At 35.9% G+C, this 20,496-nt stretch overlaps 4 protein-coding genes and 1 pseudogene across 5 annotated transcripts; 4 read left to right on the top strand and 1 right to left on the bottom strand.

Annotated features, from left to right (window-relative positions):
- The first annotated feature begins 1,436 nt into the window (after nucleotides 1-1,436).
- On the top strand, nucleotides 1,437-5,269 carry LOC131641075 (E3 ubiquitin-protein ligase WAV3-like). Its single transcript, XM_058911396.1, has 2 exons — nucleotides 1,437-2,064; nucleotides 2,858-5,269. The coding sequence occupies exons 1-2, from the start codon at nucleotides 1,834-1,836 to the stop codon at nucleotides 4,820-4,822; spliced, it is 2,196 nt and encodes a 731-aa protein (XP_058767379.1). The 5' UTR covers nucleotides 1,437-1,833; the 3' UTR covers nucleotides 4,823-5,269.
- A 703-nt stretch (nucleotides 5,270-5,972) lies between these two features.
- Nucleotides 5,973-10,681, bottom strand: LOC131641076 (uncharacterized). 2 transcript variants are annotated; one of them, XM_058911397.1, is made up of 4 exons: nucleotides 10,453-10,681; nucleotides 7,911-8,128; nucleotides 6,450-6,576; nucleotides 5,973-6,344 (listed from the first exon to the last, which is right to left on the bottom strand). In XM_058911397.1, the coding sequence occupies exons 2-4, from the start codon at nucleotides 8,075-8,077 to the stop codon at nucleotides 6,267-6,269; spliced, it is 372 nt and encodes a 123-aa protein (XP_058767380.1). In that variant the 5' UTR covers nucleotides 8,078-8,128; nucleotides 10,453-10,681; the 3' UTR covers nucleotides 5,973-6,266. The 2 variants fall into 2 exon arrangements, with proteins under 2 accessions (XP_058767380.1, XP_058767381.1); XM_058911398.1 differs by having other exon boundaries at nucleotides 10,536-10,661.
- Nucleotides 8,722-10,096, top strand: LOC131641074 (protein AUXIN SIGNALING F-BOX 2-like; annotated as a pseudogene).
- A 3,677-nt stretch (nucleotides 10,682-14,358) lies between the features above and the next one.
- Nucleotides 14,359-15,306, top strand: LOC131641073 (uncharacterized). Its single transcript, XM_058911395.1, has one exon. The coding sequence runs from the start codon at nucleotides 14,359-14,361 to the stop codon at nucleotides 15,304-15,306; it is 948 nt and encodes a 315-aa protein (XP_058767378.1).
- Nucleotides 15,307-19,021: 3,715 nt separating this feature from the next.
- Nucleotides 19,022-19,621, top strand: LOC131641072 (uncharacterized). Its single transcript, XM_058911394.1, has one exon. It carries the CDS (start codon nucleotides 19,022-19,024, stop codon nucleotides 19,619-19,621), a length of 600 nt encoding a protein of 199 aa, XP_058767377.1.
- The last annotated feature ends 875 nt before the right edge of the window (nucleotides 19,622-20,496 follow it).

The raw sequence follows: 20,496 nt of genomic DNA, 5'->3' as shown, positions 1-20,496 counted from the left end.
TCATCATCAAAAGCATATTCATCATTAAGAACATGTTATGGCTTCCTTGAATATTTAACCTGCAAAACATGGTTCCACACTCATCACCATAGAGACATCCCCTAGTTTACCCCAACAAATTCAACGTAAACATTTACCCAAGTTTCAAGGTCAACTTCCTTGGTGTCATTATCATGTACCTCTCCTGCTTATGAGGTGTGTTTTATCTTCTCTTGAAATGTTTACTATTCAAAAAAGGTGTAAAACTTATGTACATTATAATATTTATACATCAAATGTAATGTGAGACTTCACCATTCGCACTTGAACCCAATAATATTTTCCATAAGTGTGAGTTTCCACCTCATATAGCAAGATCCAACATATGATCCAGCTCCTGCTCTCCCCACAAGCGAATTGGACTATGATGTCGGTTGGTGAGGGAAATTTGGCATAGAGAAAAAAAATCATAACACATGCATAACAAAGAAACTTCAAAATAGGAGAAAAAACTATGGTTATACATATTGTAATGTATGCATGTTGCCCGTGGTTACTTGTGTATTTGGCTTTTCCACAGATCTTTCCCATGTTGACTACTAGTGTATGCATACTGCCATCAAAATCGCACCATGAGGCAATCTAATCCCACATACCAATTATAACAAGTATCAAATTCCTTTGACATATTCACTTTCATCTTGATAAACAATCAGACGATTCAATTGATGTTCACTCACTTTGACATATTCACTTTCATCTTGATAAACAATCAGACGATTCAATTGATGTTCACTCACTTTGACATATTCACTTTCATCTTGATAAACAATCAGACAATTCAATTGATGTTCACTCACTGTATTTCAAGAATATCTATTTTTTTAAAATAATATATACCTTATATTTTTTTACCTTTAAAGTTCTACAAAGACTCAAATACAATAATTTGTCTCATTTTACGCTTACAAAAATATAAAAGATCAAATAAAATTATTTCAATTTAAAATAGAAAGACTTGTTCCATATATCAACTAAAATAGGAGATCTAAACTTTTAACTAAGCCAATTTAATTTTATATCAACTATTTATTTTTCAACTCAATTTTATATTATCCAAACCTAAACTACTTTATATTTAACTTACTTTGAAACAAAATAAACTTTACAAAATAAACTAATTCAAAATTAATTTTGACCGAATAAGCACAAACTATTGCATGACTATATCCCATATAACCTATGAATACATCTAAATCTCAATACAAAGAAAAAAAAAAAGGATGATAATAATAGTAATAACAATTATAATAAAGGAAATGCAGACATGATGATATGATACAAGTAAAGAGGATAATAAAGCACCCTACTTTTTTTCCCATTCAACCAAAACGTGCTTTTTTTTATTAATTTATTTTTCAAAATCATTTTATACCAACTTTTCCCCTCTCTTTAGTCTTAAAAAGTCTCAAAAAACTAACAGGTCAAAATCCTCACTCAATCAAACAAACATACATAACCATTGTCCAAGTCCATGGCCGCCAAACAACAATGTCAACAAAAACAACATCCTTAAAAACAATTACTAACATTAACATCGCTTCTTCCTCTACTAATCCTCTCTTCTCTTCTTTTCTCAACAACCATTTTCATAACAAGTTGAAAAATCTTTCTACCTCGGTTTTCGTGCTCTCCGTTGTTGTTTCTTGTTACTACTTTTCATAAAACCCCATTTCTTCTCTCTCTTTCTATTTCTCTCTATCTTATTTCAAGCTTCGAGCTTTTTCTCATTTGAGATCTGGGTTTTCTTTCTTAGAGGCTTTTGCTTTCTGGGTTTTGAGATCTTACTCTAGAATGGGAAGTAAATGGAAGAAAGCAAAGGTGGCTCTTGGTCTTAATCTCTGCATGTTTGTTCCAAGAACATTAGACGATGATTTTCCTCCTTCCACGGTGGTTTCTGAGAGGCTGTCGGATGCTGCTCTTCTCTCTCCGGCCAACTGGGAGAAGGGCTCTTCCCGGCCAACTACTCCGGTGCCGTCTTTTCATGGTTTGAGACTTTCCAAAAGTAGCAGCAAATCGTCCAAGGTTTGTGTTGTGTTGTGTTGTGTCTCTCTGTCTTCCTCTATATGTCTCTTTCTTCAATTTTGTTTCAAATTTTTTTATAATTTGTTTTGTTTGTTTCTAGAATCTTCAAGTTGTTTGAATGTTCTAAATGGGAAACATTACTGTTCTTTCTGCTTATAATTTTTCACCATAAAAATAATTTCTTTAGGAAGAAATTATTTGTTTAAATGGAAATTGTTTTGGTGCACTAATATAAACATTTTTATTTTTAATTGTATTTAATCATATTATTTCTAAATTAACTCTTTAAAATTTATTTTTCAATAACCCTTTATTTCCATGATTTAATTTTCCAGAAAGGATAATTCATAGAATACAATTTATTTTTTAATTACATTGAAAGTATTAGATTCCATGATAGTGTTTGTTAAAAAGCTATATTTTGATTTAGTGGGTTAGATTTTTTCCTTATATTCAATGTTTGAGGTATTATTATATTTTTTGATAAGGGATCAAATTGATAGTGGGGGGTTATTTTCAAGGACCCCAAAAACATTGTTTAATTTCATCTATTGATTTTGTTAACTTTGTCTCATTCGATTGTGCTAGGACTAGGTAGTTTTGATTGAGTTTTTTCTTTTTTGACACTTACTATGAATTTGTCATAATTGTGATTTTAATGTGCCTCATGTTGCTGATAAGCTTTTTCTTCTTCTTTTTGTTTCTATTGGTTGATCAATGTTTATTTATGTTAAATAAGCAATCATGAGATTATAGACATATTCTAACAAGCTTTTGTTTTTCAACTGTTCAGCAAACTTGTGCAATATGCTTAACCAAAATGAAGCAGGGATCTGGTCAAGCTATATTCACAGCAGAATGTTCACATTCTTTCCATTTCCATTGCATTGCTTCAAATGTGAAACATGGGAACCAAATATGTCCGGTGTGTCGAGCAAAGTGGAAGGAAATACCCTTGTCGGGTTCTAGTTTGGAACCTATCCAAGGTAGAGTAACACCAAGTCCAATAAATTGGCCTCAAAATGATGCTTTGATGGCTGTGGTCCATCGTCTACCGCTTCCTCTACCTCATCCTCGTCGCGATTTGAATAGGCGGCATATTGTACCAGTTTATCAGGCTTCTGAGCCAGGTGTATTTGATGACGATGAATCTTTGAATCATCATCATGCAATCTCTGGGAGAAGTGTTTGCAGTAATAGTACTGAAGATGCTGATGCTGTTCGAGCAATGGAGATTAGAACATACCCTGAAGTGTCTTCCACTCCAAGGTCCAACACTTGTGCTAACTTCACAGTTTTGGTTCATCTCAAAGCTACTGCTGCAGCCGCCGCTTCTACTAAAAGACAAAACCTTAGCAGAAATCAGACTAGCTTGACGCAGATTTCACAGACGCCACGTACTCCAGTTGACCTGGTCACCGTGCTTGACGTCAGTGGTAGCATGGCCGGAACTAAGCTCGCACTACTAAAAAGGGCTATGGGATTTGTGATACAGAACCTAGGCGCTAATGACCGGCTTTCTGTTATTGCTTTCTCTTCCACAGCTCGCCGTCTCTTTCCATTATGTAAGATGACTGATTCTGGGCGGCAACAGGCATTACAAGCTGTTAATTCTTTGGTTGCAAATGGTGGTACCAATATTGCGGAAGGGCTGAGAAAAGGTGCCAAGATAATGGAAGACCGAAAAGAAAAGAATCCAGTTGCGAATATTATTCTGTTGTCGGATGGACAAGATAATTACACTGTCGGTGGCTCTGGAAATAGCCAACCTCAACCAAACTATCATTTGCTTCTGCCGGCTTCCATCAGTGGTCGAGACAATTCAGGATTTCAAATTCCCGTGCATGCTTTTGGATTTGGTGCAGACCATGATGCCTCATCAATGCATTCAATTTCTGAGATCTCTGGCGGAACATTTTCATTTATTGAAACTGAAGCTGTGTTGCAGGATGCATTTGCACAATGCATTGGAGGACTTCTTAGTGTCGTTATTCAAGAGTTGCAAGTGGCGATTGAGTGTGTACACCCTGATCTCGGTCTTGTTTCGCTTAAAGCAGGAAGTTATCCTAGTCGTTTGATGGCGGATGGTCGCAAAGGATTTATCGACGTTGGTGACTTGTATGCTGATGAAGAGAGGGATTTTTTAGTCTCGGTTAACATTCCAGCTACGTCGAGCAGCGAAACATCGTTGATAAAGGTCAAATGTTTTTACAAGGATCCCTTGACTCAGGAGACAGCAACATTGGAAAGTGATGAAGTAAAGATTGAGAGGCCTGAAGTAGCCGCCGGGCAGGTTGTAATATCTCTTGAAGTGGACAGACAACGCAACAGGCTCCAAGCAGCCGATGCGATGGCACAGGCACGGACCGCAGCTGAACGTGGAGACCTCACTGAAGCAGTATCAATCCTTGAAAACTGTCGGAAGATTCTTTCAGAGACTGTATCAGCTAAATCTCACGACCGCCTTTGTGTTGCATTAGATGCTGAACTCAAAGAAATGCAAGAGCGGATGGCGAGTAGGCATGTGTACGAAGCATCTGGGAGAGCATATATACTCTCCGGTTTAAGTTCACACTCGTGGCAAAGAGCAACTGCAAGAGGCGATTCTACTGACAGTTCAAGTCTCGTTCAAGCTTATCAGACACCATCAATGGTTGAGATGCTTACTCGATCTCAGGCCATGTTACTAGGTAGTCCATCGGGTCAGAGGCTTCTCCAGCCACTGTTGTCATACAGATCACAACCAAGCCCAAGGTAAATCCAACAGAGATTTTGCGGAAATCATCTTCAAATGAACCTTTGCAGTGATTTTCTCTTTTTTGCGTATAAAATACTCGGAAGGACGGTATCGGTAAACGGAGGGGATAAATACTTTGAGCTGTGATTTTGCTGTTTAATATATGTATAAATGAATAAAAGGTGGGAAAGGGTGGAGGGGGTTACAATCAATGGAGAAAAGGGGGGAGTAGATAGGAATTTACTACATTATGTTTCTTCTATTTTGGAGGGTTTAAGGTTTTTCTTTTGTCTTCACTTCTCTTTCTTTTCTCAGATTATGTTGTTTTTTGGGGGAGGTGGTGTACATAAAGAAGAATGCTTCTTTTTTTGTTATTAATTCTGGGACACCTGGGGTATAAAGTTTGTAATTGTGCAAATGGTTGGGATGATCTCTTCAGTATAATATATGTTTTCAATTCTTTAACAAGTTATTCAGTATTATGTGTTTTGATTCAGCAAATGCTTGTTAGATGAATGAACATAGATGTGTATTGAAAGGTTCAGATGCTGTGAAATAGATCATAATTTTGACTTCTTAAAATTAAGAATGAACAAAGAAAAACTTATCTTTTCAAGGTAACTTTTTTTAAAAGAAAATACTGTTTCCACGTCCTCAGTGGTCCTAAGATTTTTTTTCTTTGTTTCTGGACGCAGCACTCGAGGTTGTTTATAGGCTCATATGCTAGGGAAATTATGCATGCCACATGTGATTGATATTCTGCACTGTGGCACTCATGTATGCCACACGTGAACAAGGAAACCCTCTGTGTTACTGTGGCCCATTCTGTTATACTAATTTCTTTCATTTTTGGGTTTCTTTCTCTTGCACCTTTGTCAAATCTGAGATGTAATGTAAATGAACTAATCATCACTTCCCATCTACAAACCAGAAAATTGGTGACTCACATCTGTTTGTGATACTCAACCCTCTCAAGAACCACTGTTTATATTTCAATTTTGAAAATGAATGTTACAAGCAATGTTTCTTGACACAGCACTGAAATGAACCATGCGTGTAGTTGTGACAGCAAAAGTGGTTCTATTAGCATTACGTTATTGTTATTGTTATGACAGTCAATATGAATCACTGCAAGAAGGGTAAAAAGACAAACCAAAATATGACAAGAAAGTGAACTAACATTTACTCTCTTTTTTTCATTATTAAAGTAGAACCAAACAAGTACTTTTTTCTGTTCACCTTACAGTACTTAAAAACCCTTGATACCCAAAATTTCCAGACATAGACAAATTTTACCCCAATTATCACTTCCATAAGTTCAGTCACCTAGTCAAAAGTCAAAACGCTAAACAGACAACAATAACTACATATTCATGATGAATTGGCTCATGACTCCCTAAAAACTGATTTGAAATTTTGTTATATGAGAATTTCGAACAAGCTTTTGCAAGTTCCCGGCTCCAGTCTAGACGCGCCTGTCTTCATTTGGTTTAGGAATAGTCTTGTACTCGTAGTCATTAATGTCTACCTTTTGTTGCAAATCCTATCCAACAACAAATAGAAATCAAATTATGGATCACGCTGATTAGAATAAATTACTATTGAAAGGGAAAACAAACATAAATTAATATTGAGAGGGAAAACAAACCTTAAGCTCATCCTCCAATGAAATCTTTTTTGGCTTGTATGCATTTACTGGTCCTGTTCTAGACAGTGCTTTTCTGGCTTCAATTATTTCCCATTCCTGATCATCTTTTACCCTTGCAATGTCCTTGCTGGAAGACACAGTTGCATTGTACTTCAGAATCGTGATAGGGTAAAACAAAATAAAAGTGAAGTATTTGGCAAAAAAACTACTACTAAAACTTACTACATAAATCCAATAACAGTAAAGTAAAAGGTCATCCATATTTCACAAGCCAAGTCAAACTATGTCCGGGTCATATGGCATTCATATTTGGATTAGGATAATTTTATTGGGCCTAAGAAGGATGGTCCATGATAAAACAGCCCAAATTGAGTGTAGTAATGTTGGGAGAGCGCCCGAAGCAGGATTGATCGCCTGATTGGGCTTGGGTCTCCCCGCCCGAATTGAAATCCATGATTTATTTCATTTAATATAGGTGGCCTGTAAGCTGTCCAAGGAGTTACGGTTAGGAGATATCAATCAAAGAGAGAAAACCGTCTCCTCCCATGAACTGGGGAAGAATCGGTCTTCCTCCATTCCCACATTTATGATAAGGAAACTAGGGAAACTGTTTCTCTTGCTTTCTAGTCCAGCCCAAGGGGTCTTCTATAAATACCCAAATCTCAGAATTGGGGAGGGATCATTCAGTAATTCCACAAGAAACACAGAGTCTCTCGCATCCCCATGCAAGCAGACTCTTTCTTAACTATTGTACTTTCAGCGAGTAAAATACTAATATGAGGCTAGATCAATTATTGACTCATAAACAAACTAAATGTACAGTGACACAATCTTGCATGTCAAGAACATATGTTTTAGCTGAGCTCTGGCCTTCTTATTCTACAAATTTTGAGTATACAATTAATTTCCAACCGTAAAACTGATTTTTGGTTCTTAATAACATTTAAGTAGACCAATTTGACCCATGTTCTAATTAAGAACATAGCCTAAATTTTACTTCAAGGATTGTTTCAAATAAGAAAGGATGATGGACCCAATTTTCATATAATAACATGTTCTTATTTCCAAATGGTTCTCCATACATAGTGTCATGTTATCCTCTAAACACTACTCAAATATAGCAGAAAAACTAAAATGATTCTAATGTTTTCTAGGTGTTTAATTTAAGGACAAGGCGAAAGAGTTGCTCTGAAGGTTGATATTTCAACACCACACTCATGATTAACAGCTATACATATCTAATCTGAACCACTTTTTTATTCATCATCAAATGGTTGATATTGCTCCATTTACCTTCTAAAATAAATTGTTCACTTTAGTGAAACAAGATCATTAATTTGCAAACATAAGTTAATGATATCCTACCATATAACTTAAGCTTCAATACTAGTAGTTAGCAAAATGAAAGAAGCAATACAGTAACAACAACACATAGTAAGTAATGAAAAGGCATAAACTAACCTGCCCTGCAAAAGATGGCCAAGGCCAAGAGCACCAAAAACAGTAAGAGAGATCATGGGAAGACCATATCTAAGAAAAGGGCCTTTTCTGCCCCATCTCTTGAAAGCCGAAGCTGATTTTTGAACTTTAGCAGTTTCTTTTCCAGCCTGACTTTGAAGTGTAGTCATTGATTACACAAGAAGAATGGTTCCTTTCAACTACAGAATTAGGGAAGGTACCTGATGGAGTGAAAGCATAAAATTCATTAAAATAACTATCACAATTTCATACACACACACACACACACACACACACACACACACACACACACACACACACACACACACACACACACACACATTTTAACAAACATGTAATGTTCAAGGTGCACGGGTAGAGTAATACAGTGATTGACTTTGAAACTCTGAAATAAAATTAAACAGAACAGACCTCGATCACAGAACACACGCAAGATGAGATTCGGTTAGGTGTCTTACCTCCTGATCGTTCTTCCTGTGATTACTGATTAGCGAGGAAAGAATTATTGTTTTTTAAATGGAAATATTTTTGTTTTGGTGCACTAAAATGTCTCCATGTTCAATTTGGTTCCTGATTTGTAAATAATGTGTAGTTTAGTTGTTAGATTATATGAATTTGTTAGGGTGTATTTAGTTATATTATTTCTTAAATACTCTTTTAAAATTTTTTTTTTCAATAACCCTTTATTGCCATGATATAAGTTCTCATAAAGGATAATTCATAGAATACAACTTATTTTTTAATTACATTGAAAATATTAGATTAGATCTCTCACCATGTCCTAGATTTGAAGATCTTGTTATAGTCTAACTCTAGTTTAAGTAAAGATCTGTTTTTCCACTCTGATTTCTAAAGGGTTTCTAACTTCTAAGTGTATTAAAGATCTTTGTTTTTTTGTCGAGAACATGTGTCACAAATGCTGTCTTTAGTATGCAAAAGTTGGTATAGAATAGAAGGATTTACAAGGAAAAGGGTGCTCATACGAAACTGTTCCTCTAATAGTCCAGAGAGGCTGGTGGAGAGGTTTCCTGATCTCAAATCTTTAACTTTAAAGGGAAAACCTCATTTTGCTGACTTCAGTTTGGTTCCTCATGGTTGGGGTGGTTTTGTTTATCCATGGATTGAAGCACTGGCTAAGAGAAAAGTTGGATTGGAGGAGCTTAGGTTGAAGAGGATGGTTTGTCAGATGAGAGCCTGGAGCTACTTTCTCGTTTTTTCATGAATTTTAAGTCTTTAGTTCTTGTTAGCTGTGGAGGGTTCACCACTGATGGCCTTGCTGCTGTAACTGTAAACTGCAGGTCTCTTAGGGAGCTAGACCTGCAAGAGAATGAAGTTGATGATCGCAAAGGACAGTGGCTAAGTTGTTTTCTGGAAAACTGTACATCACTTGTTGCTCTCAATTTTGCTTGCCTTAAAGGAGAGATTAATGTAGCACTTGAGAGACTTGTGGCAAGATCACCTAATCTCAGGAGTCTAAGGTTAAACCGTTTTGTGCCTGTAGATGCACTGCAAAGGATACTAATGCAAGCACCTCAACTAACAGATTTGGGTATTGGATCATTTATCCATGATCTCAACTTAGAATCAGATGCCTATGCAAAGCTCAAGACTACCATTCTTAGGTGCAGGTGAATAACCAGTTTGTCAAGGTTTTTGGCACTATGTAAAGCTTAAGACTATCATTTATCATTGATCTTGCCGCTATGTATCCAATTTACCGGAACTTAACATCCTTGAACTTGAGCTATGCAACAAGCATTCAGGGCGCTGAGCTGATTAAAATTATTCGCCATTGCGGGAAATTACAGCGCTTATGGATAATGGAATGCATTGGAGACAAAGGACTAGTTGCTGTAGCTACGACATCTAAACATTTACAAGAATTGAGGGTTTTCCCATCCGCACCATTTGGAAATCAAGCAGCTGTTACCGAAAGAGGACTTGTTGCGATATCAAAGGGATGCCCCAAGCTTCACTCATTACTCTACTTCTGCCACCAGAAGACAAATGCTGCTCTCATAACAATGGCCAAGAACAGTCCAAATCTTATCCGATTTAGGTTATGCATCCTAGATGCAACAAAACCTGACTCAGACACAATGCAGCCACTGGATGAAGGTTCCGGGGCAATCATAAAGTCATGCAAACAGCCGGGGTGGCTATCATAAAAAGATCAAACATACACAAAAGTTCATAGTGGTTTTATCTAACTCGAGAGATTAAATCAGTCTCTCCAAGAATATTTTATTTACACAACAAAAGGTCATTTCATTCAACAACAAAAAAACAAAAATTTATCTTATAAAAATAGAGGGAAAATCGTGGAACCAACATCATCAAAAGCCTGATGCTGGTATAAAAAGTACAAGATATGCACACACAAAAATTGTCAATTCATAACATATAGAATATAACATCACAATTCTAAATTTATGGATAAATTCACACAAAAGATTATAACAAACTCAAAAGCAATGGACAGTTAATAAATCACGAGGCTGGGAGAAGAGTAAGCACTCTGTACCTACGGCAGAGGCAAGAAAACGGAGCTGCGAAAGTTTCCGTGAGAGAACACGAAAGGACACCGGTGAAACGCAGCAAGTATACCTGTGCGATTTTGGTAGTCGGCGATCCGGGTTGTGGGCAAGAGGATACGAGAACAGACGCCGTGAAGACGGGGGCGGCAGCTTTCTTCGAAACGGAAATTTTTTTCCTCTTGTTTTTCTTCTTCTTTCCTTTTACTTGAAAAACACATCTTTTATTTTGTTTTTACTTCAATTTGATATAATATATATATTATTTTGTTTTTCTTATTACTTCAAAAAAACATATTTTTTCTATTATTATACTAGTTTGCATGAGATAAATATAATTCTAGAAATGATGGAATTGATCTTAAAAAAAAATTAAAGTGTCTAGTTCTTGTAAAATAGAATAAATATTAATTATATTAAAAGAATCTCTAACTACATCTTTAGGATCTCTCACCCACATGCGAATTGATAAAATTGTTCTCATATTTTGGTAAATACACCTCTAAACGTATTTTTTTTACGTTGTTTTGTTCCGTAGATGTACATACAGAAGTTTTTGTAACTGCATCTACGGAACAATTTGATGTTAAACTTCCAGACTCTTCTCCTCCCCCATTCTGAAAGTTTTCTCTTCTTCAACTCCCATACTCTCTTGACTTCAAAAATTAAAGTTCCTCAAAACTTATTTTCTTTCTTTCGAGTTCGGTCGATAGCGTCAACATCAACTATCAACACATTCCATCAAGTTCAAAACTCAATTTAATCGTTAAGTTTTCGACTTTTCGAGTTATTTTAAAATATTTCTTGTAATAGAGTTTGAATTCAATTTTTAGGTGTAGAAATGATTGGATAGTTTAAGAAATATAGTTTAGAGACAATGTGGGTATTGTTTGATGTGTAAAATGGACGATCAAGCCACAAAATGGAGTTTTTTAGTGGCTGGAATAGTGGGCAGACGTCACTGTTGCGTTCTTGAGCTTCAGGGCCTTCCCTAGATGCATCTACGCAAGAAACCCAATTTTTGAAACATGAGGTACTTCCGTAGGCGCATCTACGGAAGAGCATAGTTTTTTCTTCTTTTCTTGATATAACTACATTGTATCTAAGTCGATTTTATTTGTATAATAATTCAGACATTATAGCCTTCACCATATACTACTTCATCACGGAGGCCTCAGGATGGTGGCCTCTGTCCGCAGACGTCAAGGCCCTCAAAAAAGTCAAGCCAAGAGTAAAACATAACTTCTTTGACATTATCTAAGATAATTGAACTCTCCCGGAGCATACGACCAACATTACCATGTGTTGTATGATGAAATTAGATTCAGTGCAGATCAGCTTCAAAGTTTTACTAATAACTTATGCTAAACGTAATTTAAAACAACTAAAACTTTGTAGTTGTTCTGCATTGAACCTATTTTCATCATACAACGCATGGTAATGTGTTGGTCGACAATGCTCCGGGAGAATCCAGTTATCTTGGATAACGTCAAGGAAGTTATGTTTTACTGTTGATGTTGGTTTTGCTTTTTTGGGGCCTTATTTTGTTTGAATATGAATTAGAACTACTAGTCTCACCAGTCTCAGTTTTACCAGAATTTTGATGTCTGTATTTTTATTAGATTGATTTAATTTTATTTTTATTATGTTTGACACTATTTGGAACACTGTGTTTTTAACAGGTTCCGTAGATATATCTACGAAAAATCTCATGTAGTAAATAATTTGAATTTCCCCAATTTTACTATGTTTTTTTACGCTGCCGTAGATGTACCTACGGAAAGAAATAATTTTTACAAAAAAAAAAAATGCTTCCAGATGTGCATCTACGTAAGCAGTGGCATAATTAGAATTTTACCAGATGGCTAAGAGATTCAAGGGATGGATTGAGAAATCCTCTAAATTTACGTCTCAATATTGACGCCAAGTTTTCTCTTTTTTTTTTAAATACTAAATTTGAGATAGAAATAGTTAATTTATTCCAAAATGGTAAAGGAATTGTCATTCTGTCCCAAGTAAAAAATATATTTTTTATTAAAATTTTGTGATAGAATTTGTTTAAAAGTCTATCTCGATTTAATTATTTTAGAACGGAAATTATTTTCATCACAAAATTCCATCTTAATTTGATTTTTTAATAGTGCTCTAGAGCTAGTTCTATATTATCGTCACTTTCAGTTTCCATTCCATGGTCAAAGATCTAAGAATTTTAAGATTGAGATCATCATTAGAAAAAGTCTTACCAAGCGCCATAAAGTGGTTAGTAAAGTGTGAGAATCTTATCTGCATGTCAAGAATTGATTCTCGGGACTGCATCTTGAGTATTTTGTATTCTTGAGCTAACGTGTTTAGTTTTTATTTTTTCACTTCGACGGTTCTTTTGTGAGTGACTTCTAACGTATCCCATATTTCTTTTGTTGTTTTGCATTGAGAGACATGGAAAAATTCATACATGCTTAGAGCTGCTTGAAGTAAGTTCTTCGCTTTCTTGTCGTAGTTTTTCTTATATCATCATTCAAAGAACTTTTTAATTTCGGTGTACCAACGCCATTACAACACTTGTGCGAACGAACAAACCATTTTCTACAGCATCCCAAACTTCTTCTCCTTGTGCTTCAAGATGAGCTTGCATACAGATCTTTCAAAAGTCATAATATTCACCACGAAACAAAGGAGGCTTGTTGTTGCTACCACCATCTCTAAAAATCAAATTTGAGAAGCCGTAGTTTCCAATCAAGGAGCAAGTTACCTTAATCCACTCTGATGCCAATTGTAAGTATCAGAGTTACTCCTAAGGGGGGTGAATTATGTGATTAAAAATGTCTGATTTTAGAGATAACTAATAATTTACACTCAAATTTTAATGATCTTTGAATATCTTGAAAATTTTGATCTTCTCTTTCAATGAATCAATTCAAGAAATATACAAACAATAAGTGCTCAAGAGATTAGAAACTTTTTCTTAATGAATGAAATTTATGCACAAAAAGTTTCTAACAAAATGTCACGAACACATTGAAAAACAATGGATGAATTGATTGGAAAATATGATTTGAAAGAGGTTAAGATTCTTGGTGTGTTCTCTGATGTACATCTGTTTTTATAAATCTTGAAATACTTCTCGATAAAGTTGCAATCATTCACAATCAATCATGAAATCTTGCACTAATCTAAACAGTCTCAACAGTGAAAAATGCACTGATTCGAATTTGTATTCGACTATAGGATGTGTTTAGTCGAATACAATCCTTCCAACGTTCTGAAAATTTGAACTTTCAAGACTTGTATTGAATACAAATCTTCGTAGTTGAATACATCAAGACTTGTATTTAAATACAATTCTGCATAGTTGAATATAAATTGCATAATTTCGCCTATGTTTGCCATATGTATTCAACTGCACGTATTCAAATACAACCTCAATAATTTGCAAAAATGAAAGTTTGGAAACCTTAAAACTTGTATGAAGTATATGCACATCTTAGAGGTTTTAGATGAAAATTTTTTTGAACACCTAATGCTGGTATACACATGAATTTCTATTGTACCTTAATCTTCATCTTTAATTTATTGATTATAAAAATCTTGATTTCAATCTTTTTATATTTATCAAAATAAATGATAAGAAGACGATAGAACATCTTTTTCACAATCTCGCATTTTTTATAAGATGAAATAATCCATATGATGAAATAATCCAAGGATAGTGATGAAAGAAATATTTTAAGAGAGATAAGAGAAAGTCTCCCAAACATCGGAGTTTAAAGTCACCCAAACCCAATCCATGTTTTTTCCATTAAAAACTCCGCATCTGTCGTTTACATGTTCTAACATCTAGTCAACCTTCACAAAGTGACACCACAGTCTCTCTCTTCAACCCACAACTCTTCATCTCCATGGCCAAGAAAACCCTCTCTTCTGCTCCATCTTCATCTCAAAACTCACATGCACACAAAACCATTCCAGATCCAACACCAACACCACTCTCTTCTCAGTCTCACCCCCCACAAACCCAACCACTTCCCACTTCAAACTCTCTCCGCCCCAACCGTTCAAAAAAACCCACACCCGTCGCCGCCGCCGCTGCTGCCGCCGCCGAATCCTCCAAACGGTCCCAGAGAGTCTTCTTCACTCCCGACGATGTGTTGCTCATTCTTAAATCCCTTTCGGATTTCAAATCCAAAACCGGAAAAGACCCGGTCAAACACTTTCATGATTTTCACGACTCGTTGAAGAGTGCGCTCAACATCAAAGCTACAGAAAGGAAACTCAGAGAGAAGATTCGTGTGTTGAAGATCAAGTTTCAGAAGCAATGTGAAACCGAAGAAGAATATATCAATTTTTCCAGTCCTTTCGAAGAGGAAGTTTTTGAACTTTCCAAGAAATTTTGGGGTCAAGATAATCATGTTGAAGAAGAAGAAAAATCACCTGAGAAGGATAATGCTGCTAAGATACTGATGAAGCTGGAAGAACCACCCAAGAAGGAAAATGCTGCTAAGAAACCATCTACATCGAAGAAACCGGTCCAGGAAGAACCACCCAAGAAGGCTAAGAATCCATCATCATCGAAGAAGAGGCCGATCCAGGAAGAGCTATCATCGGTTGTTGACAGTGATCAAAGGGGTCGTCTTAGTTTGAGTGAAATGTTTCGTTTTGGTGCAATGTGTATGGATGTGAATGTGCTCAAGAGGGGAATGGATTTAGTTGGGGAATCTGAGAGGGAAGAATTGGAAACAAGGTGGAAGAAGTTGAAAGTTCAAGAGGCGGAAGTGTTTCTGAAGCGTGCGGAGTTGGCTGTAAATCAAGGTAGAATGATTTTGAAGGAATTGCGGAGATCCTCTTAGAAGGGAGGTATGCATGTATGTTGGAATTTTTAGCTGCTAAATCTAATTCTGATCTAATATGGTACTCTTTTGTTCTAGATTTGTAGTTATTTTGGATGTAATATAACAACTATTGTAAGTTATGTTTTGATTAGACTATGTTAACGAACGCATGCAATGCACCGGTCGCGAATGGTGTTTTGATGATTGTAATATTGCTGGAGTATGTAATGTATGGATAATCTTGTTAGTGAGACCTCAAACATTGGCTCAAATTATGCACTTGATTGATGGTTGAACTTTTCTTATTTGTGTTCTTTCAACTATTATGATGCTCTTTCTGTTATGTATAAGGAATTTGTGAACATGTTTTGTTTGACATAGGCTTGAGAATGTGGATATTTTTTTAGTTACCGAAAGTGTAATGCTAAGTTAGGAACTTATTAGATTGAGATGTGTCAAACTTGATTGTAGGGGTGGCAAACAGACATGTTTGTTCCGTTTAGGCCCGTTCTGCAAAAGTCCGCGAAAAAACGGGACAGGCATTATGTAGGGAGCAGGCTTAAAACCTTAGCCCGCCCCGCAAAATAATGAGGGTGGGACGGAAATGTAAGCATATGAAAATTGGTCTGACTTGTTAAATATCAGAGGGAGAAATGTAACATCGCAACACTTAACCGCATCAGAATTATAACATAATCCAATTAGCATAAAGCAAGCAACTATTAATTATTTAGTTACATTATTACTCAGAGAAAATAGCCAAATAGAACTTAGAATTTCAAAGAAAAAAAGCATGTAAAAAATTCAAACTTGATCGAGTCTTTGATCAGCTAACTACCACAGCATTCTCTTCCAACTCAGGTAGTGAAGCTGGTGCTATTTTGGAATTCCTGCATGGCTTTGAAACCTTAGGAAGAGAAGTCTTAGGAAGTAATCTACACCCCCAATTTCTTTAAGAGCATGTTCCAACTTCCATTAGATTTCATCATTTTCTCCAAATCTTGTTTCATGCTCAAACACTCTTTCTCAAGCTCAGAAACTCTGTCTTTCATGTGATCAAAAGCTGCAACAGGATTGTTATGTTAATGCTGTTTCCGTCGGTTCTCGTTAGAGCTAGGTTTCCACTCAGGTTTATTGGATTTTCGAGAGTGTCAGAAGCAAAGAACCAACCTGCAACAGATGTGCGTAGCTTGAGTTGTTCGAAGAACAAAACCTGGACAACAACGCGAAGTGGTAGCCTCTCGTTTTGAGCTGCATGTGTGCTTGCTTCCAACGAGAGTTTCTAGCAATTCATCAGCCTGCAGATTTGTTCCTTCTCTGATTCTGTCATCCATGCATGGCTCTGAAATTCATAATTATCCATTAGTTTCTATCAAACATAATTTGGATTAACAACTTAATGAAGCGTTTATAGGATAACAGCATTAGTTCTAACAATAGTTCTAGCAAATGAAATGTTTAAATTTGTACCTTGAGGAATATATCGATTGCGCGATAAATGCCATCATCCATAAATTAGAATATGAAAGTACAAATCACATAAAGTTTTCTTTATAACTACAAAGTTCTAAACTAAAAAATTGAATCAAATTGTGTCGTCCAAATCACATAAGTCTTCTTTATAACTACCAAATTTTAAACTAAAATTTTATTTTACGGTAAAGATAGAATCACGTTGTGTTGTTCAGTTGTGTTGTTCAATGTTGTGATTAATTCACTCAGTGCTGATCGCAATTTATAAGACATTAACACCTAAATCAATCAAAATCCTTGTTTAGTCTGTCTCAATGTAAATCTAAGTGACTCTGACAACTGCAATTTAAAAGTTTGGGAAAAGCTAACATGTGCCCAAAGGGTACAAGATAATGAGATATTTATAGAAATATTTTTTTGAAACGCGTGCATTTAATATATCAAAACTTTAAATATGATTTTATTGCATTTAGTTACATTTAGTTTTTTCTATTTATAGTATCCTTAACATGTGTCCTTAGCATGACCCTAAAACTTTAATAAAACCATTACATTTTGTCAACTAAAACTTTAATAAAACCATTACATTTTGTCAACTAAACATAGTAAGAAAAATGAGAACTCCAGTTCCTAATCAGTATGAGCAACTTAAGCAATTTGAGAAGGATTGCCTCCTAATTTTAATACAGGTAGACATCTATGCACTTTCTTGCATTATCCTTTCCACTCTACAACTTAGTTCAGAAGCCACACTCATGTACAATCACTCTCTTTTCAACAAGCTTGGGGATTTTAACTTGCATGGTTAATGTAATGGTTGGTTTATTTTTAGAGTTTTACGCCTGAAATTACTAGCCTTTGTAGGTTACTGTAGCCAGATTTACTAGAAAAACTTACACTTTTATTTGCAGAATTGTACTTTTGTGTTTGTTATGGAGAATATGAATATGAAGTTATCTTAGAAGTTCCATTAGTTTGAAAATGTGATTTCTTTGAAGATTTTTGGATACAACAAATAAAAAGTAATGTAGTTTCATGGTGAACATTATAAACTCTTTGTTTATGCAGTTTCTTCTTCAATTGTTAATGGAAGCTTTGAACTTTAACTCTTCATTCAATCAGTATAAAAGAAAATAGATACAGTCTTTTTTTTGTCTGATCTTATTGTGATTGTGGGTGTAACTAATATTGATTTAGAAGTAAATTGTTATGGATGATTATACATGTTAAATGTTGTTGCTTAGAACCTTTAATTGTTTTTCTGGCTTATTAGTTCCATCTAAGCTGTGAATAGCACAACAATTGAATTGCTTCCAACGAGGCCAAAATTGCTTCCAACAAAATGTTCATAACAGTACCATATAGCATCGATTAGTGCAATATTCATGCTTTCTTTTATTTTATCTGAGCCTTCTCCAACTATCGAATCTTCCGCTTTCCTCGTAATATGAATGGAAAATGCTTTGTTCTACATGCTAGTTAACAAACTCAAGCTCCTAATGTCATAAAGTTAAACCAAATCATTGTCACACAAGCCTCATAAGCTCTCCAAACAAATTGTCGGGCTTGAGTACCGCAGAGAAAGTTAAAACCAATTGAATTTCTTCTTGTTCCCATAATAAAGTTCCTAGTAAAGAACTTAATGTTATTCAATTGTACATGAGTATGAGCGTGGCTTCTTCTAAAGTAAGTTGTAGAGTGAAATGATAATGCAAGAGAGTGCATACATGTCGACCTGTATTAAAATTGGGAGGCAATCCTTCTCAATTGCTTAAGTTGTTCATACTGACAAGGAACAGGAGTCCCGAATCGTTTTTCTAAGAGTTTAATTATTCTTTATATAACTTATTCAAACCGTTACTTGTGAGCACTTATTGGATGAGGAGAAGTTGTGAAGGATTGAACCTTAAGCTAGGCCCATATATACTTATCTTTTCATATTAATATGAATTCATTTCAGTATTTCTATTAAATCCTAATATGAATTCATTTCTAAAATAATTTAATCTAAATTATTAATAAATTAGTTTATTAGTTTATTATAAAATAAATAATAAATTATCTAATTATCTAATTTGACCAAAAAGCTGTCGCACTTTTGGCTCTGCTAGGGTTTCGTGGAAATGTCAGAACCACCACCGGTGTGGTTACCACTCCCCTGGCTAGGGGAGAACAGCAGACGAATGGGAATTTGAATGATAGTATGAATATTCAACCCACAAACGTTGAAGGTAACAAGCGAGTAATCTCTTATAAGGATATGGTCACTGGAGATATTGATGAGACCATGCAGGAGGAAGAAGACACTGAAGGACATGGAGAGGAGGATAACTTTCACTTTGATCTTGAAGGAATGAAGGTGGAAGAATGTATGGAGGGAGACTATGAATGCCCCAGATTCGTGCTTTCTGCATGGGAGGAAAAGAGGATTCATCGACCAAGGAGGCGAGGTGTGATAGTAAAACTCTTAGGGAGAAGAATCGGATACAAGGCTTTAGAGACAAGGCTGAAGCAGATGTGGGTGCGTAAAGGTATCATCAATATCATTGACTTGAGCAATGATTATTACCTGGTTGCATTCACGCACGAAGAAGATAAGAACGCTGCTCTTGCAGATGGCCCATGGTTCATCTATGACCACTATTTAACTGTGAAGGATTGGAGTCCAGATTTTCACCCGGAACGTGACTCCATTGAAAGTGTTGCGGTCTGGATTAGGATTTCAGGACTTCCAATCGAGTATTACGATCCTAAAGTGTTAAGCTTCATTGGTGACCGTGTGGGGAAAGCTGTGAAAGTTGATAAGAACACTTTGAAGCAGGAGAGGGGGAAATACGCGCGTATTTTGTGTGGAAGTTAATCTCACAAAACCGTTGCTTGCAATGTTTACTATCAAAGGGAGGAAGTACAAAGTGGAGTATGAAGGTCTCCATTTATTATGTTTGAAATGTGGGAAATTTAGGCATTACAAAGAGGGCTGCCCAGCGCAGATTACAGTCAACACAACACACCAGCAAGATTCAGTTAGATTAGAGGCAATACCTGCTTCTAATGATCAGAGTATCGTGATTCAGGGGAAGGCCACAACATCAAAAAAGTTAGCCGATTCCGACGAAGGGCCGTGGCAGGTGGTGCAAAAGCTGAGGAGAGGGAGGAAGCCGCCGAAAAATAAAAAAGGAAATCCGAAATCTCAATTCAATGCTGGGAACGTAAAAAAGGGATCCAGATTTTCTTTATTAATGACAGGGACAGGAGAAACACGTGGGGTTGATAAATTCCTGGAGAAAAGTATGGAGGTGGAAAAGGAAACAATGGGGAGCGTTATGAGTTCGTTAGACGTTTTGAGTAATAAAGGAAAAACAATTTTAGAACCAATTAATGTGGTAGATACAGGTGTCGACATGCATGGAAAGAAAAAGGAGAGCGCTCTTGCTATTGGTTCATACAAATGGAATAATGCAGACACGATAAATGATGCAATTATTTCCTCTCTAAATGACCTGGCAGTTAGGGATAAGGGGTCCACAATTAATGAGGAGGTGAAAAAGAAGGTTGGTGACAGCATGCAAGAAGAAGTGGTAGTTACAATAACTGGCAACTCAGGAGTGAAAAGCACTGCTGGCAGAAAGGGTAAAATCAAAAAAGTTGCACGTGTTGAAGAACAAATGATCAGAAGAAGTACTAAAAAGCTGAGTGCGCGGGCAGATGGGAACTTTAAAAGCAACACACTTGAAC

Source organism: Vicia villosa, unplaced genomic scaffold, assembly GCF_029867415.1.
Source record: "Vicia villosa cultivar HV-30 ecotype Madison, WI unplaced genomic scaffold, Vvil1.0 ctg.003501F_1_1, whole genome shotgun sequence".
Classification (NCBI taxonomy): Eukaryota; Viridiplantae; Streptophyta; class Magnoliopsida; order Fabales; family Fabaceae; genus Vicia; species Vicia villosa.
Note: the sequence above shows the minus strand (reverse complement) of the source record. Positions and strands in the feature narration are given on the sequence as shown.

Coding starts and splice junctions, on each gene's coding strand:
- LOC131641072 (XM_058911394.1), top strand. CDS start 19,022: ATGGTCACTGGAGATATTGATGAGACCATGCAGGAGGAAGAAGACACT.
- LOC131641075 (XM_058911396.1), top strand. CDS start 1,834: ATGGGAAGTAAATGGAAGAAAGCAAAGGTGGCTCTTGGTCTTAATCTC. Junction 2,065..2,857: donor GTAGCAGCAAATCGTCCAAG/GTTTGTGTTGTG, acceptor TCAACTGTTCAG/CAAACTTGTGCAATATGCTT.
- LOC131641073 (XM_058911395.1), top strand. CDS start 14,359: ATGGCCAAGAAAACCCTCTCTTCTGCTCCATCTTCATCTCAAAACTCA.
- LOC131641076 (XM_058911397.1), bottom strand. CDS start 8,077: ATGACTACACTTCAAAGTCAGGCTGGAAAAGAAACTGCTAAAGTTCAA. Junction 6,577..7,910: donor GGCCATCTTTTGCAGGGCAG/GTTAGTTTATGC, acceptor TGTGTCTTCCAG/CAAGGACATTGCAAGGGTAA. Junction 6,345..6,449: donor CATTGGAGGATGAGCTTAAG/GTTTGTTTTCCC, acceptor GTTGTTGGATAG/GATTTGCAACAAAAGGTAGA.